Source organism: Microcaecilia unicolor, chromosome 5 (assembly GCF_901765095.1).
Source record: "Microcaecilia unicolor chromosome 5, aMicUni1.1, whole genome shotgun sequence".
Classification (NCBI taxonomy): Eukaryota; Metazoa; Chordata; class Amphibia; order Gymnophiona; family Siphonopidae; genus Microcaecilia; species Microcaecilia unicolor.
The window spans coordinates 237,016,513-237,043,836 of record NC_044035.1 but is presented as its reverse complement, the minus strand read 5'-3'; the positions used below and the strand labels follow the sequence as shown (position 1 = coordinate 237,043,836).

The 27,324-nt window shown below is 43.6% G+C and overlaps 1 protein-coding gene across 6 annotated transcripts in view; it reads left to right on the top strand.

Moving 5' to 3' along the window:
- Positions 1 to 25,264, top strand: part of SPICE1 (spindle and centriole associated protein 1) — a 143,679-nt gene extending 118,415 nt beyond the window's left edge. For 5 of the 6 annotated variants that reach the window (XM_030203909.1, XM_030203907.1, XM_030203904.1 and 2 more), the window contains 5 exons: positions 2,341 to 2,858; positions 4,341 to 4,509; positions 16,937 to 17,039; positions 22,188 to 22,284; positions 25,048 to 25,264. In XM_030203909.1, the coding sequence (XP_030059769.1) occupies positions 2,341 to 2,858; positions 4,341 to 4,509; positions 16,937 to 17,039; positions 22,188 to 22,284; positions 25,048 to 25,101 (941 nt within the window). In that variant the 3' untranslated portion in view covers positions 25,102 to 25,264. The remainder of the gene's footprint in view (positions 1 to 2,340; positions 2,859 to 4,340; positions 4,510 to 16,936; positions 17,040 to 22,187; positions 22,285 to 25,047) is intronic. The other variant, XM_030203908.1, reaches the window with a different exon arrangement.
- Positions 25,265 to 27,324: the final 2,060 nt, after the last annotated feature.

The following is a 27,324-nucleotide window of genomic DNA, read 5'->3' as shown; positions in this document are numbered from 1 at the left end:
ACATCAACTGCTATGACTTGGTTTCAGTTCTATCAATCTCAAATCCCCAATATCACTTCTTTTTCAGATACAGTTCTTAATCTTGGTGTTCCCCAGGGATCTATCATATTAATTCAAACCTGCAGCTGTAGTCCATATTGCTACGCGGATAATATTCAAATTATCTACACTTACTCATTTGACTCTTCACTACTCAACTCTTGCCTTGGCCAGGTTAGCAGCGAGCTAGAAAATCGTAACATTTTCTTGAATGTTACCAAATGTAAGGCTATTCATTTTCCCAATGCCTGAGAAAATAAGGATTTTGAGCATAATATTTGATTATAAACTGACATTTAAATTACAAATTGATAAAGTTATACACTCCTCTTTTTATGCAAACTGTTAACATTAGTACATAAAGGGTTAGCACCACTGGCAACCTCCTATTTATCAACATCTCTATATCATATATGCCATCTCACACATTACCTTCTCCAACACAGATGCACTTAGATGTCGCCCATGAGACAGCAATCAGAACTGTTTCATACATGGTTCAAAATGCTTCTCAAAACCTGGCTATTTTCATGCACTTTTTCTGAGAAACTCTTCTCTTCCCCCCCCCCCCCCCCTTTTTAGTACGCTATTGATTGTGAACTGCCTCAATCTATTATGAGTGGTGGTATATCAAGTATAAAATACATTAAAATAAAACCCTTTGTTATGCCTAGTTCATCACTACCTCACCTACTACTCCTCTGAAATTTGAGATTACAAACAAGCTCTGTATGCCTCTGCTTGATTACCATAAACACATAGATATGTTTCCATCTATTCCTTAATCTCTAGTTTCATGCAAGGATTAGTGAACATGAAATGACCAAAGAAAAGGTCTTGTCCCATCCCTGGATCTCAAGATTGTGCTGCAGCAACTATTACATACTCCCTTTGAGTCATTAGGAAAGCACCTCCGAAATTATTTTAAATATTAATTTGGAAGATGCTATTCCTAGTTGCAATAACTTCTGAATGCTGAGTAAGTGAACTTTGTCCTTTATATACTTAATTCTTTCCTAACCGAGTGATGATCTGCACACCCCAGATTTCTGCCCAGAGTCATTTCTGAATTCCATCTGAATCAGAACATCATTATAGTAGTGTTTTTGTCCCCCAAACCACATTTTCACAGTGGACAAAAAACTCTACATACATTAGATAGTACTGTCTTCAAGCTACAAAACATTTTAGGAAATCTCAATTAGTTGTTTCTTTTAACCCAGGTCTCATTCATCTGATAGCAAACAAACCCCTCAAACTGGATTTCAGACTGTATACAGTTTTGCTATAGCACTCCAGACTTTTATTCTCCAGTTTGGATTGGAATATATCAACTCGGAGCAAAAGCAGCATCCGTTGTTAATCTGCATGCAGTTTCAATTCAGGCTGTATGCAGAGTAGCAACCTGGTCCTCAGTCTACACTTTTTACAAAACATTACTGTCTGGATAATTTGCCAAGACCTAATAGCATGTTTGGACAATCAATCAGAAAAAAACCTTTTCAGTTAGATTACAGCTTCAACGCCAGATCTCTTATTGCCTGGGTTGTACATATATCTCTAATCTACAGCTACCTTCAGCTTTAGAGTCATCAGTGTGTATGACTGCATTTTCTCCTGCAATCACTGGAGAAAGTGGAGTTGCTACCTGTAATATAGTTTCTCTGTCAAGAGGGGGGAAATGGTCACATCCCCCTCCCCCCCCCAGTCCCATTGACTTAATGTGCATAAAGAGCTAGGTTATAGATTGATGTTGGGTGGCCATTGCTGATGCAGGAGCGCTAGTGCATGGGAAAGGAAGCTTTCAGTAGTATACAATCTTAATGAAATCTAAAAGGATGCCATTACTGAATGATATCACCGATATGCATGGTTGCATTTTCCTATTGCAGATAAGCAAATCCTCTTTCATGATATACTCGAGCAAAAAAGGGGGGGGGGGGGGGGAAAGAAAACATCATTCCTAACAATTTTTTATTGCTTCTTGGTAGCCTAATAGGATATGTTTTGGGATGTGTTTTCAGTTTTCTCTTCATGTTGAAACTCTTAATGAAGATTTTAAACATAAAGCCCTTCCTTTCTTCCTCCCCCTCCCCCACATTTTTTCTCTTACTGCTTTGGGTGCCTTCTTTCAACACATAGGATGTAATGGTGAACAGCAAGGTTCAACTAACAATCATCTCAGTAATCAGTCATTTATTTCCTGGAACTGAATTTGTGAGAAAGTTGGAGAGCAGGTTCAGGATATTTGAAAATCTCAACCTGATTATGTATTTACTTCTTCTCTCTTAATACCGGCAGCACTGCAAAGGGCCATTCCATCACATCCCACATCCCAAGAATTTTATCTTCTGGAGAAGAAGCAAGAGGAATATCAGAACACAAAGAATTCTCCTGTGTCCCTGAACACACGCAACTCTTCAGAGGAGAGACAGCTTTTCAACCACAACTGGAAGACTGCATTTCTTGAGGAGGATTTGGAAAATTTAAGCCAAGCATCCTCATTTCTCAGTTTACCTCGGTCAGGTCTCCAGCAATCAAAAAATGCTACTTGTTCAGGAGGACCCAAAACGCTAGGAGACAATGCAGGGAAAGGGGATGGGCAGAGTTCTTATGCTGCCAATGAGAATGTGCTCAGTGAGGATCTGGTTGCGCGAATTGCTCAGCTAACAAAGCAGAACGTTGCCATTAGAGCTCAACTGAACAGATCTAGAGCGCAATCACTAGAGGCTTTGGAAGGGGAACATGTCATCAAAACACAGGATGGTGAAAATGAGATGTTTTTAAATAAAAGTTCAGGATTAAACCGTAAAATGCAGGTAAGTGATTAACAAAAGAGGGCTTTTAACTGTTTGAAGAGGCTTTTGGAATAGGTTAATATAAGGGTAGTTTAAATAATTTATGCAGCATTGGATATTTAGGAGTGGCTTTTGTGTGATCTATGGGAAGGGAATGGAAGGGGGGAGGACTTGTGTAACTTAGTGTATGTGTATTTGATTGTGATATTTTAATTGTAGCCCACTTTGGCGTTCATTTTCAAAGCAAGATGAACGTCTCAAAATAGCCAGAAAAATGTCCATCTGCCAAAAACGTCTAAATTGTGATTTTCAAAAAGGCATAATTGGGATGTTTATCACTGAGTTCGTCCAAATAAAAGAAGATGTGTTGAAAGCATGACAATGCAGGACCAGGGTGGGCCGAAAAGTTGGATGTCTTTCAGTGATAATAGAATAAGAAGAAACGTCCAAGGCAAAAAAAGACATTTTTGTCTAGACCTTTTTCAATCACATCCAAGTTATAAAAAGGTGCTTTGACTGACCAGATGACCACTAGAGGGATGAAGGCATGATCCCTCTTTAATTCCCCTGTGGTCACTGACCCCCTCCCACCCCCTTAAGGAGTGACAGTGACAGTAGATGCCAGGCTGCCTGACATCTGCAGGTATTATGAGCATACCCAACAGAGTGTCAAGCAGGTCGCTAGATTTGTCTAGTGGTCAGTGTAGTGGAATGTGCACAAGGGGACCTGGCTCCATGTCCCACTCTACCTATTTCATTTATGGTGGAAATTGTGAGCCCTCCAGAACCAACCAAATACCTACTATACCTAAATATAGGAGTCACCTGCAGGCTGGAAGGCAATTGTAGTGGTGTACAGTTAGGTAAAGTAGGGTTTTTTTCTGTTCTTGAAGGGCTCACATTTCATCATACAGGAGTTATGGTGGAAGAGGATGCCATTGTTAAAACCCACTGCACTGACCTCTTGGCTGCCCCTCTGCTCTGCAGGGACGTCTGTGTGCCACTTCTCTCAAAATGATGCCAGATAGACGTTTATGTGCCTGTTTTCTTGGCGTCCAAAAGTTGGGCATTTTTAGATTTTTTTTTGGCTAAGACATTTTTCTCGTAGCCCATTTTCAAACAGTAAAACTGGATGTTTTTCCTGTTTGAAAATGGCTGTCAGATTTGGGGGGGGGGGGGGGGGGGGTTGGATAATATTGGCAAAACATCCTAATTTGGACTTGGACAACTTTTTGAAAATACCCCTCTTTGGTTCATCTGAGAAGCATGATTTAATAACTGTATGTTAGTGTTGTGATATCAAAATGTTAATGTGTGGATTTTCTGCTGTGCCTTACTCATCTCAGGGTAGAAAAACAATTATTTTTAATGGTATCCTACTTATTTGTACTGAATATAATTTGGTTTTGTTGTAAAGCATTTTGTGAAAGATGCTATTCGAAGGTTTTCCTCTACTTGGGACAGTACAATCTAACAACCCAATCTATTTACATTTTCCAAAAGATTACTTCTCCTCCTACAGTTCAAGCTCGGCTAGAGGAGCGAATTGCTGAACTTAATCGCCAGAGTGCTGAAGCTCGTATTAAGCTACTGCAGATGATAGAACAGCAGAAACAGACTACCACACCTTCTCCTCCGATATCACCCATTCCACCACAGCCAGAATGGACTGGTAGGTAGCTGTACTTGGAGGGGGAGAGGGGTTAGAACGGAGATGACTAGTGGCGTAGCCATGGGTGGACACAGGCCCACCCAGCAGCTGCACAACTGCGATATGGCTGGTGGAGCTCCTGGCATCTCTCCCTCCCCCCCCCTCCACAGGCAGTTGGGTCTCTCAGCTCCACTCCCCCAACCCTCTTGTACCTTTTAAAGCCTTTAGTTCTTTGCTAGCAGTGAGCAGAGACTCATACCCATTGTTTGTGCCAGCCCTGAGCCTTCCCTCTGACTCAACTTCCTGTTTCTACATAGGAGGACCAGGTCAGAGGGAAGGCTTGGGGCTGGTATGAGCAACGGGTATGAGTTGCTGCTGGTGAAGAACTGAGGCTTTAAAAGTGCCATGGGGTTAAGGGACTTGAGAAATGCCCGATCACCTGGGTGGGAGGGGAGAGAGAGATGCTATGCGGGGTTGTTGTGCCCACCTACTTTTGGGCTCACAAACCCAAAATTGAGTGTCTGGCTATGCCCCTGACCTAGACCAAACTCCTAATAGCTTGCAAAAGCCGAGATATGTATTTACACATGCACCAGAGCAAGTATAAACTTGTGTAAGAGTGCTCTATGCATGTGCTTGTATATTTAGTATAAAATATGTGGGTACACTGCAATTCTGCCAGTTCTGTGCCTATGCTTTGCCCTCAAGGATGTCTACCTGCAGCAGACAGATAACTTGCACCATCTTGTCAGAGTTTGTACTTATACGCACATAAACCATGGAGCAGTGTTATAAAAGGCCTTTTCTACATGTTGAAAAGTCTCTATATATGCAGCAAAACCTTTATAAAATTAGCTTCTAAGAGCCCAGTTGCAATCCTATTTTCATTAGGTTAGGGCTAATCATGTATTGTTGATAGTGATGCTTTATCATTTAAATTTGTAAATTCTTCATGTCTGTCTGAACTCTTTGACATATGTAATCCACATTGAAGTTAAAAGGTTGCTGCAGAATATAAGCATATATCAGTAAAGTGCAGTTATCTTCTGTATGCATACACAGAAATAAGGTCAAGGCATCCTTTAAAGGTCCATCAAAAGTGCTAGAGAAGCGCAGACACAAATGTAGATGGAGTTTAAAGTGCTACTCCTAAGCACAGACCTGTGCAGCCACCACCTATGCTTTTTGCTCTGTCGAAGACACTCGACCAGACAGTAGTACTGATCTTTGCCTTACGCCTTGAGTGCAGACATTATATCAGCGTCTTAGTCAGAGCGTGAAAAGGCTGCCCCAGTGCAAGAGTGTCTGTGTACTGATAGTACAGACTCAGGGCACATCATCCTACTGACATACAGCTATGTCTTATGAAATAACAGACCAATCAACTTCCAGTGGCATCTAGCCTAGTATTGGTTACAATAGCCAGTAAGTTATCTTAATCTACTTCATTGCTTCTGCTTCCTTTCTTCCTGCAAAAGTTGTTTAATGAATTTGTCAAAGGCTACTGTAAGTAATTACAATCATTGCAATATCAGCAGCCAAATATAATGCTTTTCTAATCTACTGTTGTCATTCACTCACTAATCACAAGACCTTGTCATCTCTCTGCTTTATCTCCTGAACTTAGAAGCACAAGAGGGCAGTTCCCTACCTCCCTCTTCACCCTGTTTGGAGCTTTTGCACAGTATTCTGAATGACTATCCGTATCTGGATTTCATTCCTCCAGACTCTTCCTTAGAAGATGAGGAGTACTCTAGTGGTATCCCCTCCTCCTTTGTGGATAAAAGAAATCTCCCTTTGAGGACATCTTACCTGAGCTTAGTTCATCGCATGTCAAAAGAGGCTTTATGTTGCAGCGGGACAAATGTTGGGTTTCTTAAAATTCATAGACTCTTCAGAAGCCTCTGACCATCCCAGCCCCATCTCCTTCTGCAGAAGCTTTGTATATGGCAATCTTCCTTAACAATTCAGCCTGTATCAACCAACATCTAGTTTTGGTAAATTTTTTCTTTCTTTAGTAGTATTTGAATCCTTGATGGAGCAAGTAAGAAAATCTGCACAGTTTCACATATGATGCCTGGTAAAGATCCTAGGCTCTTGGACCTCTTAGGCTAGAAAGTTATTTCAGGGTGTGAAATTATCTGGCCAAATTTCAGCCCATCAACTTTAAATGATTAAATATATGCATACCATTTCCCAAAAGGTGCAAGGTTTCTCATCTAGTATCCCAACATAGTAAACATAAAGATCCTATAGTATATGTAGTGTGCCCAGTAAGGTGGTTAGCATTGTGCCTACTACCCATTCAGGTTTCACCTTTCAGTGCCTTGGTGTAAGATTGCACCTGTTCCATGTAGGTTACCCCCTCTATGCCTTGTTTAAAGTTTAACGGTCATTTAAGTTTGGTTTGATTCCGTACTCTTTCTATATAAGGATCCTCTGTGTGTTTTCCACATGCTTTTGAATTCTGTCACTGTTTTTGACTCTAGCAACCCCACTGGGAGGTTATTCCAGGCATCTAGCACCCTCTCTGTGAAATAGTATTTCCTGATTTAATTTAATTTGGCATTTATAACCCGGTTTCAGACAAGTTCAATTCATGTTGTCCAGTTCTACCACTTTCCTGTCTCCAAAAAAGATTTGTTTGTATATTACCACCCATCAAGTATCTCCCCTATCCCTTCTTTCCCCTAGGATATACATATTCAGGTCTTGAAGTCTCTTCTCATACATTTTTTTTTTGACACACACCACATATCATTTTTATCACCTTCCTCTGAATAGCATCAAGATCGGCCCCCAAAACTGAACACAATATGCCATATGGAGCCTCACCAACTACTTATACACTGACAGTAACACCTCCTTTCTTCTGCTGGTTATGCCTTTTTCTATGTAGTCTTAACATCCTCTTGGATTTGGCTACCTCCATCACATTTTTTTGCCACCATGAGATCCTCGGACACAGTCACCCCTAGATCCCTCTCATGGTCTATGCATATCAGCCTCTTGCCCCCTATCACATACAGCTTCTTTGGATTTCTACACCTCAAGTACATCAATATGTATTTCTTTGCATTACATTTTAACATCCAAACATTAGAACATTCTTTTAATTTTTTAGTTCAGATTTTCATGTCTGCTCTTCTGGGGTGTCCACTTTGTTAAAAATATTTGGGTCACCTGCACAAAGGTAAACTTTCCTTTCTCAACCTTTGGCAGTGTTGTTCACAAATATATTGAATAGAATTGGTCCCAGTACTGATCTGAGAGGCACTCCATTACTCACTTTTAGAATGAATTCCATTTACCTCCACTTTCTGTCATCTGTCAGTCAACCAGTTACTAATCCAGTTCACCACTTTGGGTCCTAACTTTAGCTGGCTCAATTTATTTATGAAACTCCTATGAGGAACTGTATCAAAGACTTTGCTGGAATCCAAGTAGACTACATCTAGCATGTGTCCTTGATCACCCAGAGTCATTTGGCATGATTTTCCTTTGGCAAAACCATGTTGCCTTTGATCTTGCAACACGTTGGACCACAGGAGAGTAGCCTAATGGTTAATGTAGAGGGCTGAGAACCTGGGGAACTGAGTTAGATTCCCATTGTAGCTCCTTATGAACCTGGGCAAGTCGCATAACCATCCGTTGCCCCAGGTACAAAAACTTAGATTATGAGCCCACTAGGAACAGAAAATGTACCTGTGCATAATAAATGTAAACATTACACTACCTTAGAATTTCTAGACCGCCTGACCCATACGTTCTAGGAGGTTTAAAATAGATTAAAAGCTAGGTACCAAAAAACCTTGGGAATTACAATTGCACAATTGTGGTTGTACCACAGAAAGTTGGTATATCAAATCTATACCCCTTTCCCCTTTATATTGAATTCTAGAAAGTTTACTGTCCTATCCTTCAGCGGCACCTTTATTACTTTTCCAGCCACCAAATTGAGATTTACTGGCCTGTAGTTTTCTACTTCTTCTCCATCATCATTTTTGTGAAGAGGGAGCACATCTGCACTTATCCAGTTTTGTGGAACGTCTCTCATCTCCACGCATTTGTTAAACAAATCTTTAATAGGACCTGTCAGAACTTTGAGCATCCTCAATACCGTGAGTTGTATCTCTTCCCTCCCCATGGCTTTGTCCATTTTTCAGTTTTTCAAGTTGTTCATAAACACCTTCTTCTGTGAAAGATGTGATATCTACTCCATTCCCATATATGCCCCTGTCAGCTGACCGTGGTCTGTCCCCCAAGGGTTTCTTTCATGAATACCAAACAAAAGCATTTGTTTAGCAAGTTCGCCTTTTCCTCATCATCTTCTGCATAGTGGTTCTCAGTATCTTTCAGTCTAGTCTATTTCTAGCCTTCTTTCTTTTCCCAACACACCTGAACAAAATTACTTATCCTTTCACCTCCAACCATTTTTGCCTCTGCTTTTGCTAGCCATCTTTGCTTTTCACTTCTACTACTACTACTACTTAGCATTTCTATAGCGCTGCCAGGGTTACGCAGCGCTGTACAAGTTTAGACAAGGGGAAGGACAGTCCCTGCTCAAGAGAGCTTACAATCTAAAGGTAATAAGCTATGTAGTCAGTGTATGTATCTCTAAACTGGCTTCTGTAGGATAAATCACAGATAATAAATTACCTGTGTCCAGGTTCCCCTAAGCAGAACTATGCAAGCAAATAATCCTGAATTAGGTCTAGGGGTGGGAACCTTGGAACCTAGCCAAATACTTCCGTTAGAAAGAACTGTAGCTGAGACTGTAGGCTGAGATATATATATTAGATTTATTATAGTATGTCAGGTAAGAAAATAGAGCTAAGGTATACAAAATAGAACTCTGCAAGCTTTGGCTGATTACAAAATTACTGGCTGATAAAACTTACACTCATACGTCACACTACGAACACTAATTCTTACTGGTTACCAGGTAAAATTACACCACTGATCAGTCACACTATGTTACGAGGTAGTACAGTTATTAGCAGCTTCTCCTAATCACAAGTACGACAGCACCAGCCTTCTGCTCAGGTAAATACCACTAACTAGCCCCCGACTAGTAGGAAATGAATCACCGTGTTTCTCACCAGGCTTAGACCTCAGGGTCGTTTCTCTCGGGAGCTGACACGGGACACCTCACAGACTCAAGCTGGATTCACAGCGAGTCTCAGTCGCAGCTGGAAGGGAACTCTGCAGCAGATAAGGAGGTCACAGGTCACGCAGGGCAGGTACAGCTGAACCACGATACTTTCCTCCAGATACACAGTTCATCAGTTGGTGGACCTTATTAGGTCTCACTGGTCTTCTTTCACCTCCACCTTCTTCCAAGGCTTCTTACTAACTCCTTCTTTGTTCCCGCTCTCCCCGTACCTCTTGGTCCGGTGGCTGCAGGAACCAAACTGGATCTTCCTTGGTTCACTGCGTGGCAAGAACAGTTCGTTGTTCTTGACCTTCAAGTTGTTACATTTTGGTATGCATTTTCTGTTTCTCACCCGCCTTGCTGGAGCCAGCCTCTCAGGGAGATAAGGGGGGCCTGGTTTGCCCACAGCATGTCCTTGGTGTTGAGCTTCTGCTGGAATATTCCACAAGCTGCAAAGCTGTTACTTGCTGACACAGAGATGTGTGGGTCAGAGTGTACAGCCTCCATTTTGCTGTCATAGGATTATACAGGCCAAGGCCCGCAAGGTGAGACACACAGGGAAATACTCCTACACTTCCATCCTGGTAAAAGTGGATGAGCATCTTATAAGCTCAGTGTATGACATATTTGGTATGTCTTGAGATTCTAGATCTCAGCAGATGGCTTGTGTGGCTATGTTCATCAGGTGTCTGTGATATTACAAGAGACTAGCAGTTGCTTCATGTACTGGATATTCCTTTTATGGTGATAAAAAGAGACTGGACAACATGAAGGATCACTTCTCTACATTAAACCGTTTCTTGGCTGTGCCTCACCATCTATATGAAAAGTACAACCCGGTGCCAAAGAAATTTCTGATATTGAAAAACTTTTTCCCTATGTCAACATTTTATTTCTGCTAAACCTCTTCATCAAGAAAGAGGGCAGTACCTATTCAACCAAAGCAATCATCTATCTTTTGTACTCCACAAACACAGCCAGTACCCCTCCGGAATACATATGCTGCCCTGTCATTCTTCAGCATTGGGAACAAATCACTTCAGATTCCTGCATTCTCAGCATTGAGCACCTACCACTTCAGATTTCAGTCTGCCACTAAATATGCCTCTGACTTTGGGCAAGCCCCATATCCATTTGAAACAGGAAGAGTCATATTCTTCCTACAGTCCAATACAATAGAACTTTTGTAGTTCAAGAAACTAATCATGGCTTCTGCTGCAGGTACTTTCTGGTCCCCCAAAAGACAGGGGGGTTATATATTCCATATTATGTTCCAGGGACTTCATCCTGTCCCTCTGCAATGAAAAGTTAAAAATGAATATACTTTTTTCCATCCTTTCCTATTTGATGAAGGAGATTGACTGTGCTCTCTGGATTTCAAAGATGCTCACATATCCCAATTCATCTTAAGTGCAGAAAATACTTTATTCCCCCTGCACAATGAACTTTACCACTCCAAAATTCTTCCTTTTGGCCTCTTATTGGCCCCGAGAGCCTTCACCAGATACCTCATGGTGGTAGCTACTCATCTGCACAGGTAAGTCCTCCTAAGAAAGACCATGATCAAGTATTGTTGATCATTGTTGATTTAAATCTTGAATTGATAATGAATGTGACTGTTGGGCAGACTGGATGGATCATTCAGGTCTTTATCTGCCGTAACTTACTCTGTGTGTGTGTGTAGTGTTTCCACCAGCTCTCAGCTGACTCGGGCAATGTATCATTCTTCTGGAACTCTAAGCAGACTTGTCTCAGAGAGTTTGGGCACTTCATGCAGGAATGTTCAGTGCTCATTCAAGCAGACAATAAAGTTGCTATGCTTTGTTAACAAGTGGTGGGGGAGCATATTCCTTTAATTTATGCTGGGAAGCAGCAAACATTTTGGACTTTCATTTCTAATTACATACAAATTCAAGCTGCTTATATCACCAGTGATCAGAACCAGATAGCCAACAAGCTGATCAGGATTTCCCCACCATACTAGTGATTTTCTTTAGAACATCAAACTCTACAGCACATTTTTCAAGCCTGGGAAACACTTTACATAGACCTTTCCACTGGCATCAAAAATGCAAAATACTACTGTTCAATTATACCAAACCCAAACTGACTAGTGAGGGTTATGTTGGATCTATGCTTATGTTTCCATTCCTCTCATAGCGAGTGCCCTCTGGTTTTGAAAGAGATTGGCACAATGAGTCTTATAGCACCAGTACTGGCCCCAGCAAAACTTTTCCCTCATCAAAAGACTCGCAGCTTCACATGTTCATGAACAACCCAGAGCAAGGTCTCACTTCTTTATCAAAATCTGAAGTCACTATCTCTAACAGTGGAAATTGAGCAGCATCCAGTTTTTGCCTTAGACCAACCAACCCCTATACTTTGGTTGCAGCAAAACAGTACTCTTTATCAGATGTACCTGCTCCTTTTATTGGAAGAGATTCTCCATTTGGTGTTTTGAAAATAGCCACAACCTCAGTCAATGTATTTGAGCACTTTACTACACTACATGTACCATCTTTACTGACTCGGTTCTGTAGATGTTCTCCATCAGAGTACATCTTAGCACAGGCTTTGATAAATTTTCGCAAAATCTAGGAGCCAGCCCAAAAACGTAGGAGCCAACAGAAGATACTGCTCTTCTCCCTCCCAATCATTCCAATATTATCCCCAGTGAAGATTTGGGGGGGGGGGGGGAAATCTCCTTCCAGATCAGCAATAGTTTTTAGAAACTGGATTACAAGGGCTCTTTTCCTATTTTGTGTCTGTGAGTAAAGAAACTTTAGTAATCCAGTTTCTTACAGGGCCTCTGCAAATCACTGGCAAAAGCCAGAAGTTTCCCTTTCCAAAGCATGCTCATCTATGTGACAGCACCCTCTAGATAGCAGTTGCTTCTGTTTCACATGTCACCAAAACCAGGGTTCCCACCAGTCTCTCTTTCACTCACACATACCCACGGACTTCACCCAGTCTCTCACTCGCATATACCCACCCCCCCCAGCCTTCACCCAGTCTCTCTCGCTCACATATACCCACCCTCAGTCTGTCTCTTGCATATACCCATCCCTCCCAGCCTTCACCCAGCCTCTCTCGCTCACAAATACCCACCCCCCAGCCTCTCTCACAAATACCCACCCACAGTCTTCACCTAGCTTCTCTTGCTCGCATATACCCACCCCCAGTTTGTCTCTTGCATATACCCATTCCTCCCAGCCTTCACCCAGTCTCGCTCGCTTGCATATACCCACTCCCCCTTCACAGTCTGTCTCTCGCATATACCCGTCCCTCCCAGCCTTCACCCAGTCTCTCTCTCACTCGCATATACCAGTCCCTCCCAGCCTTCACCCAGTCTCTCTCTCACTCGCATATACCCCTCCCTCCCAGCTTTCACCCAATCTCTCTTGCTCACATATACCCACCCCCCAGCCTCTCTCACTCACATATACCTGTCTCTCCCAGCCTTCACCCAATCTCTCTCGCTCGCATATACCCGTCCCTCCTAGCCTTCACTCAGTCTCTCGCTTGCATATAGCTGCCCCTCCCAGCCTTCATCCAGTCTCTCCCACTCGCATGTACTTGCCCCCCTAGCCTTCACCCAGTCTCTCACTCACTCATACCCACCCTCAGCCTTCACCCAACCTCTCTCAACCCCCCCTTTCACCTAGTCCTTCAATCGCTCATATCTGTCCCCAGCCTTCACACCCAGTCTCTCTCTCAGCCCCTCTCTTCAGCCTTCGTCCAGTCCTTACGCCCCCTCCTCAGCCTTCGTCCAGTCTCTACGCCCCCTCCTTAGCCTTTGCCAAGCCTCTCTTTCAACCCCCTTCCTCATTCTTTGCCCAGTTTCTCTGTCACCCCCCCTCCTCAACCTTCGCCCAGCCTCTCTCTCAAAACCCCTCCTCAACCTTCGCCCATCTCTCTCAACCGCCCACTTTTTCTCTCAGATCCCCCTTCTCAACCTTCACCCACTCTCACTTTCTCTCAACCACCCAGCCTTCACTCACACTCTTTCTTAAACCCCCCTCAGCCTTTACCCACTCTCGCTCAAACCCCACCCATACTCTTCACCCACACTGTCTCTCAAACCCAGCCTTTGCCCACTATCTGTCTATCAAACCCCAATCCTCAGCCTTCACCTACTCTCTCTCAAACCCCATCCCTCAGCCTTCACTCACTTTCTCTCAAACCCCCCCACCCCTTGGCCTTCTCTCTCTTTCTCTCAAACCCCATCCCTCAGCCTTCACTCACTTTCTCTCAAACCCCACCCCTTGGCCTCTCTCTTTCTCTCTCTCCGCCCCTCAGCCGTCTATTCTGTCTGTCTCAATCCCCGCCTTTCAACCTTTGCCCTCTCTCTCTCTCTCTCTCTCTCTCAAACTCCACCCCTCAGTCTTTGTCCTTGCTCTCTCAAACCCTGCCCCAGCCTTCGTCCTCTCTCTCAAACCCCACTCCTAGGCCTTCACCCTCTCTCTCTCCGCCCCTCAGCCTTCGCCTACTCTCTCTCAAACCCTGCCCCTAAGCCTTTGCTCACACTCAAACCCTGCCCCTCAGCCTTCACCCACTCTCTAAAACCCTGCCCCTCAGCCTTTGCTCACTCTCTCTCAAACCCCATCCCTCAGCCTTCACCCACTCTCTAAAACCCTGCCCCTCAGCCTTTGCCCACTCTCAAACCCCGCCCCTCAGCTTTCGCCCACTCTCAAACCCCGCCCCTCAGCTTTCGCCCACTCTCAAACCCCGCCCCTCAGCTTTCGCCCACTCTCAAACCCCGCCCCTCAGGCTTCATCTACTCTCTCTCTCAAACCCCACCCTTCAGGCTTCACCCTCTCTCTCTCAAACCTAGCCCCTCAGCTTTCGACCCCCCCCCCTCTCTCTCTCTCAAACCCAGCACCTTAACCTTTGCCGCCCCCCCCCCTTTTCTCTCTTTGCTACCAATTCCCCTTACCTCACAGGCTGCCTTTTCAGAGGAAATAGCATGCTTCCTAGCGCCTGCTACAATTCAGCTCTCTTGTAAACTTGAGCCACGCGGTACAGGAACTTTGGGCTGGTCTCGCAGTTTCAAGTCCCGAGACTCCTGAACTTAATGCATTGTGCGGCTCAAGCTTACTTAGAGAGCCAAATTGCAGTGCAGAAACATATCAGATGCTGGGTAGTGTTACAACTCCCCCCCCCCCCCCCCCCCCCCCCCCCACACACATACACAATACCATTAAAATTTGGAGGAGCATTAAATCCTGGGCGCCAGTCTGCAGTTTCTAGGCACCATGGTGACCTGGCATCTGGGATTTGTTGAGACCTGTCTTAGTATACACTTTGTCATGTCTCCTGTTTTAGGCCCTCAGCTTCAAGTCTCCTGTTATTTCTCGATTCATAAAAGGGTTTCTTCATGCCAAGCCATTACTTGAACCCTCTGTGCTGTGTCACCTTGATGTTGTTCTAACCTCTCTTATGAAACCCCCTTTTTGAACCAGTGGAATCAGTTTCATTGTCATGTTACTTGGAAAGTAGTATTCTTGTAACAGAAGAATAAAACTTGTGTTAGTCACATGTGAACCAGGTCTGCAAATAAAGACCTGTGTGGTCTATCCATTCTGCCCAACAAGGTGGGTAGAGTTGTGTCTGGTACTCTGCATAGGTTCCACTTCTTTATGATTAAACACTGGCAGACTTTATCTCTCCCTACCGATTTGTGGCACAGACCGTAGAAGTCTGCCCAGCTCTGGTGCTACTTCCCCAACTACTGGAGTTGCCATTGAAGCCCACACCAACCTTGATCCTTATCTGTGCTACTGATCATCATCACTTTCCGACTATGTTGGAAGTGGGCAGGTGAGGGGCGGTACAGGGGGGCCAGCAGTATTCAGTGCCAGTGCCCACATGGCTAACTGGGTACATGGGACCTCATTAATAGCAGCCTTAACTTTTCCCGGTTATCTATATGAGTACTGGCACTGAATATTGGCTGGCACTCACATAAATACTGGGTTGTGACCTAAAGCTGCTTAGCCCTCCCTCCTGCCCCCCTCGAACATACTCAGATCCTCCCTCTAGGCTCTCCCATCAAGTTATAGCAGGTCCCCCTGGGCCTACCTGTAGAGGCCTGGTGGTTTAGTAGTGGTCAGGGCAGGCGCAAACCCCACTTGTCCCTGCTCCTCATAGATCTGTTGAAAAAGTCTGTCATGACTTCTAGCTGTAGTCTCACGGTACTACCGCTAGGGTTCAGCTTCTAGAGGTAGTAGTGTGAGACTACCAGTGGAGTTTGCAGCAGCCATTTTTAAACAGATGCCGCAAGGGACAGGAGCAAGTGGGATTCGCTCCTTCCCTGTCCACTAGGCCTCTTCGGGGGAGAGGAGAACTGTGGACTCCAGTTATTAATGTCCTAGCTGAATATTGGTCAGCACCCGCATAAGTTCTGGTAGCCAGGAAAATGTCCAGTGAGGCCCGGATATTCAGTGCTGGTAACCAGACATGGCCCGGCATTACATATCCAGGGCTAATTTAGCTGGTGATAGACAGTGTTTAAAAAACAACAACAACAAAAAAACCCTCTAACCACCACCAGCTGAATATTGACCGGCATGTGCAAAGCAGCTACGTGAGTATTGCTTCGTAACCTTCACACTACTGCTTGGAGTACTCTATAAGGACGGTGAATTTGTTGGAGTCATGCTGCAAAATTGTCTTTGTAGCATTAACAACTCTTGTATCTTTCGTTATGATCAGGCTGCTCCTAGCCAGTGATCAAATTATAGATTAACTGAGCAGTCCTGAACTTGTCATTTATTTGAGTGCCTGACTTAGTTCTGTTTGTTGATGCAAAAGAATTGTTTCTCACCTATAACAAGTATATTCCATACAGAGAAGGATTTTTCAGGCACACACTCCTAACCACCTCCCAAGAGCTGCATTGCTTTTTGAGCTATAGAATTATCTGGGGAGACCACTGCACATGCATAGGGCCTTGCATGCTTAGAACTGTACATAAGGCTTTGAGCTTTGGGAGAGCTGTTCTTTGATGGCATCATCAGATGATGTCAGCTACCTGTGTGCCTGATCAATCCTGCTGTCTACAGTAACACCTGAGGAAGATAGAAAAAGAAAAGAATGGAGGTTTTGTTGGTAATAGAAAATATATCAATCTATATATATATATATATATATATATATATATATATATATATATATGACAGGTCCCTTTGCATGAGCACAACTACTGTCTATGGAAAGAGACTAGTTCATTGGTTCTTGTGGGAATGTCCTATAGTTGTAATAGATATGCGACCCTATCGTCTTTTTCCTTAGAAAATGGAAGTAAAAGGATCGAGGTATCTATTCCTCAGTCTGAACCAGTGGATCTTTTAAGGGGCGATACTGCTTCTCCACCCAGTAAAGTCAGTGAAAAAAGGTATTAAGTTTTTTATTCATTTAAATGTCATACTGTTTGTTCTATAAAAGTTCAAAGTAGTTTACTATAACTAAAATCAAATATGTAAAGCAAAGTCATAAAAACAAAATACTGCTTATAAATAATATATATTTAAGAATCTTAATATAAAAGTACTAGTTTGAATCTTCTATGAGAATGGTGATATATAATTTCAATTATACAATAGTTTTTGGCATTGCCTTACCTAGTTGAACAAACTTTTGTTTTTGGCCTTTGATGGATTGTGAGTTAGTAGAGGATAGTGGAAAAAGCTGTCTTTTCTCTGCCTAGGCTGTCTAGCTTCTGCAGAAGCTAGTTTGGGGGGGGGGGGGGGGGTGCTTTTCTCCCACCAGAGTCTCAGGATTGGTTTTGGGCAAAGTCCTGTTATTTTCCAGTTTTGCCCAATTACAGTAAGTGATGCATTCCTGAAGAGCAGGTACTTTATCCCTTTGCTCAAAGCCTCTTACTTGGGGGCCGATGCATTCTACCACAAAAAAGCTGCAGCATGCTCGAATTAAGGAGCATGCAAGTTACTGCCATGCTAAAATCACAGCAGTAATCCGCAGGCTCATTGCTAAATGTCAACTTTTCTGTCAGTGCCTGAGAAGTGATTGGCTCAGGAACTAACAGGAAGAGTTGACATTAAAGTAAAAACCATGCATACAAGCATACCAAAGCATACATCAGCCCTGACCAGCATCTCCAACCCCACACCTCGTCCCAACCTCCTCTGTTCCCCTAGTTTTTGTTACCCTGTTTCTCCTCTTGTTGAATGTGTGGCCACTTTTTCTTTCCTGTCACCTATTGTGATTCTGTTTCTATCTGTTCTGTGTTTATTTTTGTTTTTATTATTTTACACCGCTCTGAATTGCTGGTCAGCAAAAGCGATATAGCAAGTCCAAATAAATAAATAAAATGTATCCCTGGTGTCAAGTAGCACCCACCCTGCCCTCACATACCTGACCTCCCTCCTCCTAATATTAAAAAAAATGCCCTGTTGGCCACCCACCCACACATACATTCCCTGGTAGTCTAGTAGTCCCTTTCTCCACCCACCCCGACCACAAGCTTAGCCCCCCAACCCTGAATCTTGAATGAAGCAGGAGCGATGCTCACTCACGCCTGCACCAATTCCTTCATCTTCAAAATGGCAACTCCCTGCCCCGCACAGTGCATGTCTACCGTATAAGAATATAGAGTGAAGGAATAGCCAGATGGTTAGTGCAGTGGCCTGTGAATCAGGGTAACTGGGTTCAGTTCTTACTGCAGCTCCTTGTGACTCTGGGCAAGTCGCTTAAACCTCCATTGCCTCAGGCACAAAATAAGTACCTGTATGTAATACATAAACTGATTTGATTGTAACCATAGAAAGGCAATATATCAAATCCCATGCCCTTTCTGTTTCCCTTATATGGTAGACAGGCACTGCACTGTGCATTGTGCCGCCGTTTTGAGGTATGGGGTTGTGGGGGGCCTCGGCTTAGGATCATAGGGTGGGTGGGGGGGGCCTTCTAGGCTACCAGGAATTTTGCTTGGTCTGGTGGGGCCTCTAGACCACCAGACTCTCTTAATATAGGAGGAAGGGAGGGGCTGGGTCAGAAGGCAACCGGGGTATAGGGCCCACAAGGGAATTTTTAAGCTGGGAACAGAATGGGAGAGGAGGTGTTTGGGTAGGGCATCTCTATCAACCAGTAATTAGCTCTTAGAAATACAGTTTATTTAGGTCCATAGAGGGGAACCTACTAATAACATTAAAATAATAATAACTAAATGTTAGCATAGCCTAGCATATAACTAGCAATCTTAGGGGACTTTAGTTTACATATTCCCATTTCATTAGCAACTTAATTAAGAAATCACCAATAATAAGATGTAGGCAGCAGTCCAGCAGTGAGATGGGGGCTATCCAGTCTTTTGCACTGAATGTCACATGTTTGATTATCTCCCAGTTGGTGAGAAGTCAATGCGTACTCAGTGCAAAGAGCTCCTGGCACTTAGGGAACGGGTCTGATCTCTGGATGCTAGAATAGCAGAGTTGGAGGAGCTGAGGTAGACAGAGTGGTTTATAAAGGAGGCCTACAGGGACATAGTAGAGACGTCCCTCCTCCAGTCTGGCAACGTCTGTGCTGCGATAGATGAGAGAAGTCTCCTGAAGGCAGACCATCATTGTGGAGAGGCAGGAAGTGATCCTGTAGCCAGGACCTGCCCTCCAGGGGATGCAGTATCCTCTCGCACCAAGGATGTGTCTCCAGGGGCTTCTGTCCAGGAGGGAAGGGTTAGGACGGCCATTGTAGTTGGAGATTCAATCATTAGGCATTTAGATAGCTGAGAGTCAAAAGCAGGAGATAGTTTGGCAGTAGGGGCTGATAATAGTGCTGGCAGTTTGTGCTCCATTGGATGCTATTTCTGAATGTACACTTGTGAAGGCTGAAGTTAAGTAACTCTATTCCACGGCCTTTGACACAGCACATCTTTTAAAATCAAAAGTCAAAAGTTAAGTAAAAAGCTCTTGCTGCATGATCCAGTTATGCTTCAGCTTCTGCTCACAGACAGATGACCAGACATTCTTTTTAAGAATTTTCTGGTACAGTTCAGGATTCATAGTTCCCTTTATTAATGACAAGGTTTTCCAGGTCCTGAGGCATCAAAGTATCCTCACGTCTTCACACTACCACCATCATGTTTGACTGTTGGTATGCTATTCCTACTTTAGAATGCTGTATTTGCTTTTTGCCAGACATAGTGTTTTCCAGATTTTCACTTTTTGCTTGTATGTCCATAGAATATTATCAGAAAAGGCTATGGGAATCATCCAGGTGTGTTTTTGCAAATCTGAGACAAGCATTGATGTTACTCTTGGATAGCAACAGTTTCTGCCTTGTTACTCCTTCCATGAATTCCACTTTTGCCCAGACTATCTTACTGTGGAGTCATGAACACTTACCTTAACTGAGGCAAGAGAGGCCTGCAGTTATTTGAATGTTGTTCTGGGATGTTTTGTGACCTGGATAAGCTGTTAGAGTACCCTTTGAGTGATTATACAGTTCTCCTTCACAGGCAGAAGTGGACAGAGATTTAATTGAAGCTATGAAAGGGAAAATACTACTGATAGGTGATTCTAATGTGTGCTAAATGTTGATTGGGGCATCTCTTTTGTTGAGGTCATCTAGAAGAAGGGAGATCCTGGATTCTCTACAGGGAGAACTGATCCAGCAGTTGGTAATGGAACGCACAACAGATAGATATTGTACGAAGGGATCAGAAGTGGCTAAGATAATTAGGAGAAATTGGAATATAGTAAAGTTACATCCGGTCTTTGGAGAAACTGATTTGACAATAGCTTTTTCTAGAAATATAAACCTGAAAGAGTTATGTGTGTCCATCAGTCTGGCAGAAACCATATAGTTTAAAAATGCTGTTAAAGGACACTTTCAATGTATAGTTTCTGCAATGCTGCTTTACAGATTAAGGAATTTGTTAACCACTGATAAGGCATTTCAGTAATTGTAAAACAGATTTTCTTGTATATATCATTCAGTGTCCCGGCAAGAAAACCTATGTTGGGATGACTAGTAGGAGCCTAAAAATTTGGTTGTCAGAACATGAATCCAATATAAAGATGTGAAGAATAAAAGCTCCATTGGTTGAACACTATAAATATCTTTCATATGAGTTTTTAGACTTAGGATGTTTTGCTATTGACCATGAACCCGTCTTAAATAGAGGCGGGGACCATCTGAAGAGACTACAAAGGAGAGGCTAGATGGATCAACAGACTCAACTCAATGACTTAATCAAAGCATTGATTGGTCCATATTTTTATGAAGATGCATAAGAATAAGAACAATTTGAGAAAGAAAGATAAACTTGGTAATTCGGTTTCTGTAAAATTAACTTTGACCACTAGGTCTACACATATTGAAGTCTTAACAGCTTAAATGCAGCACAGCAGTACTCAGGGCTGTGCCAACACAGTAAGCGGGGTAAGCGCCGCAGGGGGGCGCCTGCCTTCAAGGGCGCCGCGCCGTCGAGTTGTATTTAAAAAAAAAAAAAAAAAAAACCTTACTTCTCCACTCCATCCCCGATTCCCCAGCGCTTTAAATTTACCTCGCTCCGCCTCCGACGTCTGCGCAGCGTCAGTGAAAGCACTGCCTGTCTGACGTCTCTCCGCCAGCCTTCCCTTTGCTCGTTCGTTCCCTCTGTGTCTCGCCTTCTTCTGGCGTCATTTCCTTGAGGGCAGGACACAGAGGGAACGAATGAGCGAAGGGAAGGCTGGTGGAGAGATGTCAGAAGGCAGCACTTTCACTAACGCTGTGCAGACGTCGGAGGCAGAGCGAGGTAAATTTAAAGTGCCAGGGAATCAGGGATGGAGTGGAGGAGGCTCAGGCTGACTGAGAAGTATGCTCAGAGCCTCCTTTGCAGGCCAAACCCAGCCATTTCATCCATCGTGCCCCAGACGGCAGCTTGGGGGAGCAGCGCTCGGCTCTTTGGCACTGCCCAGCTCTTCCACTCGCCTTGGAGCCAGGCGGGGGGTGGGGCGCGCGCACGCGCGCCAACTGATAGTCTGCAGGGGGGTGCCAGAGACCCGCCACTTAGTAAATGGGGTCCTTAGAGTACTACATATAATTCTGGAGTCCAAACCTAAAAGATATGAACAGGATGGAGTCAGTCCAGAGGGTGGCTACTACAGTAGTCAGTGGTCTTCATCATAAAGCATTTGGGGACAGACTTAAAGTTCTCAATATATTTATTTTGGAAGAAAGACGGGAGGGGAGATACGATAGAGACTTTGTGCTATGGGTATTCTATAACTTTGTTCCTTAAATAAATGTAGTTATAATTTAAAAACTGTTCTAAAAGGAGTTAGACTTATAAATGGAGCCAGGGTGGATTAGTGTGCAACATTCCACTACCTCACCTTTTCAAAGAAAGTCACTGCCCCTTTTCCATCTCCTATTCTATCAACCAAATGATTTCTAGTGCAAGGTGTTAGTAATCATAAGGTCATTTCACAGGTAAGTGGTGAGATATACTGATTGTTTTTTTTATATCCTAAGCATAGATCGCTTGCTTTCTGATTCTTTGGCAGTCAGTTTTCTGATGTTTATCATTACTCCATTTCTCTAGTTTCCCTAGAACTGCATGGGGCATTAACAAGGTTTGTTCTCCATCAAATACCTCCACAGCAGGTGCAAGGGTGACACCAGTTAGACAGAAGGATAAGGTATGTTTTCTGATATGTGGCTTTAGTTTTACAGTGTCTCTTTCCTGTTCTGCTTTTTGTATTTTAGAACACATTTAAGTACTGTTAAGTAAACATTAATATGCTAAACACATTTTAAATCATGTATCTTATGCAAACTGCTGAACAGTTAGTACAATAGATATAGAAATGCAAACCAATGAAATCTACTGGAAAATCAAGACAAATTAATTGAAGGGAAAACAGCTGCTAATGCTCAAATTTTAATCATAATCAATGGTGAAAGTACAAAATTTATTTCCAAATTTCATTTAGGTATAGCTTCTGACTTCCAGTAAAATAGGCCAGTCCAAACTAATTCTAAGGAATTAGGATTTTAAGGTTTTGAAGACCAAATGAGAATGAGGTGGCTAGGCTATATGTGTGATATATGCAGTGCTGATCCCCAACAGAACAAGTTAAGGAAGCAATAAGATTCTGAAAAACATGTGGAACATAGCTGTAGCAGTATTTCAAACAAAACAAAAATGTAGCTAAGGTGTTGAGGCATTTTGAGAGGACCAATCCAATCTTGGCTGACTTTTTTTTTTTTAGTTTTTACCTTTTGTCAAGGGTGATCACCGTTACATTCAATCCAGTATTCAAAAGCATTAATGTTGTCCTCGCCCCCATACCTTTACTTCACATTACTGCCTGGACCAAGCTTCTGTTGCAGACAGTGTCTTTAGTCAAACTGTTCTGGTCCATCTTCCCTTTAAAACCCTTTAGTGTCCAATGTTCCCGTAATAAGCCATATGGGAACAGATTGATGGGAACATTGGACACTAAAGGGTTAGGCTAGCACCTCTCGCATTCTGTTAGTGTAGGCTGCTTTTAAATTTTCAAAAAGTATGAACAGTTTGAGCAGTCCAAAGCTTGGGAGTCACCCACAGGCGTGCCTTATTTAATCCTGCTTGTTGCCAAAAAAAGCAATGTTGCTTATCTGTAACAGATGTTGTCCATAGACAGCAGGATTAAGCAGGTACACAGAACCTCCCAGCTCCCTGAGAGTTGCCTAATTCTTTAAGGTTTGGGCGCTATTGATGATGTCACTCCCTATTGATGTTGTTTGTGACCTTTGGCAAGTCACTTTCCCTATCATCAAGCTGATCAATCCATAGACTGGTGGGTTATGTCCATCTACCAGCAGGTGGAGATAGAGAGCAATCTTTTGCCTCCCTATATGTGGTCATGTGCTGCCGGAAATTCCCCAGTATGTTCTCTATCTCAGCAGGGGTGTGGTCGCACAGCAGCAGCTCTGGCTAGGTCTCCAAGCCTAATTGTTTAGGTTTTGTTGAGTACCTGGGGTTGAGGGCTCTTCGTGAGCAAGTGCAAACCTGGTGGTGCCGGGTCCCTCCTTTTCTCCCCACTCCCGCTGGCTCCATTTAAAAAAAAAAAAAGATTTTTTAAAAACGTTCAAAAAGGACGTCCATTTGCAGCTGCTCACTGGAACAAGTCGTCGCTGCTTGGAGCAAGAAGCAGGTAATTTTTACCTTTTACTAGCGGGCAGGGGGTTCCCCGAACAGTCTCCACGTGGCTATGGCCTCGGATGGCAAGGGTGCGAAAAGACGCTCCCCGGAACGCGTTCGCGCGCCTAGCGGGGAAGCGGGGGGCTCGAAGGTAGAGTCGCCTTTTTTGGGTGCCCTTTCAGAGCCAGGAGAGTTCCCCGGTTTTCCCTCCGGCATGGCGGCCTTTCCCACCTTAGGTGCCCATCCCCCACTGGCCGCCCTCCCGGTCGTGACCGGCCACGCTGCTCGGACGGCGTCTTCTTGGGCCGCCCTCGAGGGGGGAGACGTTAACAGCTCGGTCGTCCTTGGCTAAATTAAAGCGCCATTCTTCCTGCGCAGCTCCTTCTCGGAGTTTCGCGCCGAACGCCATTTTGGACGCGCAACACGCCTCTCCCCCCGCTCCTGGGAGCGCAGATGGAGGGCGCCTCTAGGGCCGCGGCACAGGCTGCAGAAATGCACAGACTGGGGGGGTTTCTCCCCTGAGTTCATTTTGCTGCTGCATCAGGCCTTTCTCATGCAGAACACTGCCCCTGCTCACCTCTCTGATAGGGGTGATGAGGCCTCTATGCTTAAGCGCCCTCGGGTGGATCTTCCACCCCCGGGGGACTCGGTCTCCTCTGATGTGGATGACGGCAGCGTGTCTGAGTTCTCCCAGAGATCTTTAGCGGACTCAATGGAAGAGACTGATCCTCGCTTGGATGGAGTGGACGACCCCTCTGCAGCACGGCTTTTTCGCTCAGAGGATTTGCCCAACCTGCTTGTGCAGGCCATGAGCATTTTGAAGGTTGCCTCTCTGGAGGAAGGCCCTCTCTCAGCCTCTACTGGCTCCGCCATTATGCTGGGAACGAAGCGCCCGCCTAGAACCTTCCACATTCATGAAGCCATGCAGATCTTAATATCAGCGCAATGGGATGCCCCTGAAGCGAGCCTGAAAGTAGCCAGGGCTATGTCCCGTCTGTACCCCTTGCCATGTATTAATATGCACTTAGTAAGTAGGCCCTATTGACAGTATTGGAGCATTGCATCAATTATATTAATGTGCATTAACACATGTTAATAAATCTAGTTGTAAGATTGTAAGCCATCTGGAAACAGGGAAATACGTACTGTACCAGAATGTAACTTGCTGTGGGCTACCAATAAAATGTATAAGCTTTAAAAAATGCTGTAATACATAAAAATAATTCTATTAAGTAATGAATCTGATATACTTCACTGTACTCTTCTTCGCCTATAGGTAGAGAAGCAAAGAGAGGAAGGCTGGTTTGCGCTGTCAACACATGTGAAGTGAATGAAGCTGTCACCTGTGGCCTGTTTAAAAACAATATATGTGTATATGTATGCATGTTTTATTAAACGTATTCTCATGAACAGTATGCAGCTTTTTATCTGATGAATTGATGTAAGTAAAGAATCGTGAACGATGGAAATAAATTCTACCTTGTTATACTGATTTTGCATTTTCCAGTGTTGAATTGCTATAGACAAGCACCTCTTGTCTCCTAGAAAACTAATGCCAAGCCTTTCTTGAATGGTTGTCAGCATTTCGCACTTTTACATCAACTGTGTGTAAAATTGAAGCACTTAAGATGCATTAATTGCAACAAGACAGCAAAACGTTTTTCTATCTCTAACCTGAGAAAATTACTGGAGTCCCTGCGCCTAATCTGTGCTGAGTAATAATGTAATGTGATGTAATGTAATGGAGGATGGGCCAAAGTACCTTCAGAGAGAGTAGATGTTCTCTAGGTATTTTGAAGGACGTTCTAAAAAGCCCTTCATAATGGAAATGCTTTTAAAACAAATAGGAGGAAATATTTTTTTCACTCAAAGAATAGGACAATAGGAGTATGTGAGGATATATCTGTAGGTGAGTTGTCTAAGAAGCCTTCTTCACAACAATGGGTACAGAGTAGAACTAGAGGAATTCACCACACAAAAAAAGTTTGATTTTGGTTTCATCTCAGTAACAGCATCATAAGCCCTCTCCAGTAGCAAGTATATTATGAATTTATACAAAACCCTACAAAAGTAATCCAGGTTCTATAGATTTGTTGTACCATTTCATACCTACACCAACAGGGATTTTCCTAGGTAAAGGCAGCATTGTAAATATTGTAGTGAACCCTAGAACATCAGTAAACCTATTGAGAAAATTGAATAAGCATGATAACTGCTGATCCCTACAGACACTCAATGCTAACAGAATCCCTGGCCTCAGTCACACAGGCATAACACAGATAGACCCACTCAAATACAGGGTAAATGACTACAAACTAAAAGTATAAATATTTGGATAAAAATTAATCTTCCCAAGAAGCTAGACTCTGCATGCATTGCAGCATGAGAGAAATAGGAAGAGATGCATTTCTTCCTGTACTGTGCAAAATATAACGATAGAAGATGTCCATTCCCAAATCTGACATACCAATCACTAAATGAAAATAATTTTTTATCTACCTTTGCAGATTTCATTTTCCTAATCATATTGGTCCCAATCTCTTCTTTCCTGTATCTGCTTTGCTTGCTGTCCAGGGCCGCCTGCCCATTTGACATTTCTTTTCTGTCTTCACTTCCTTCCTTATATTCTCCAACTGATCTTTCATGCTCAGCTTTCTTTCATTTATTTTTCTTCCTCTCAATCCACTCATATATGTCATTCCTCCATATCACCATCCAAGCTTCCACTTTTTACTGATTCCACTTTTTAGCTTCCCATTTCTCCCCCATCTATGTCCAGCATCTCCCCTCTCTCTTCTCTTCCTTTCTTATCCATGTTAGGCAACCCTCTTCCATTCCCCTTCCATCGATGTCATCCCTCAATGTCTTTCCTTCCCCTGTGTTTAGCAACTCCCCTCTCATTCCTTCCTGTCCCCTTCTCAGTATCTCATGATCTTCCATTCTACCTTTCTATTCTACCTCCCCCATTGCCCCCGTTCAGCATCTGCCCAGATCTCATCTTCTTAATATCAGCTATGGCTGGGGGGGGGGGGGGGGGGGTGGATTGAGGTAGACTGGCAGCAGTGACAGCAAGGTAGGTGGACATGGTAGGTGGGGTAGGGAAAAGAAGATACTGGACTATAGAGGAGGGGGCAGGAATATAGGACCTTGCACTACCCATGAGAGGGGAGCTTATGGCTGAAGGGTTGCCTAGGGCTGCCAGTGGGATTGTGAGTGTTCTGAAAACCTAACCTGTTGGTGGCCCTTGAAGTCTGGGAGTGAAGAGCAGGTGTCTAGTGCAAATTAGGAGGCCCCAGATGCATAAGAAGTTGAGGCAGACTTTTAACTGTAAAAGTGCTTAAACTTACTTATAATTAAGGAAAAATCCAGTAGCTGAATTAATTTTTCGGTTCTGTTAATATTAAATATTTTTTCCAAATAAAGGTCCCATTCTATGTGAGGCGTGGGCCTCCTTTCTGAAAGGCCATGCCTCAAACTACATATAAACATATACTTCAGACCCTACCAAGAATGAGTAAAAGATGCATCTTCCCGGTTATCGGCACATCTTGCC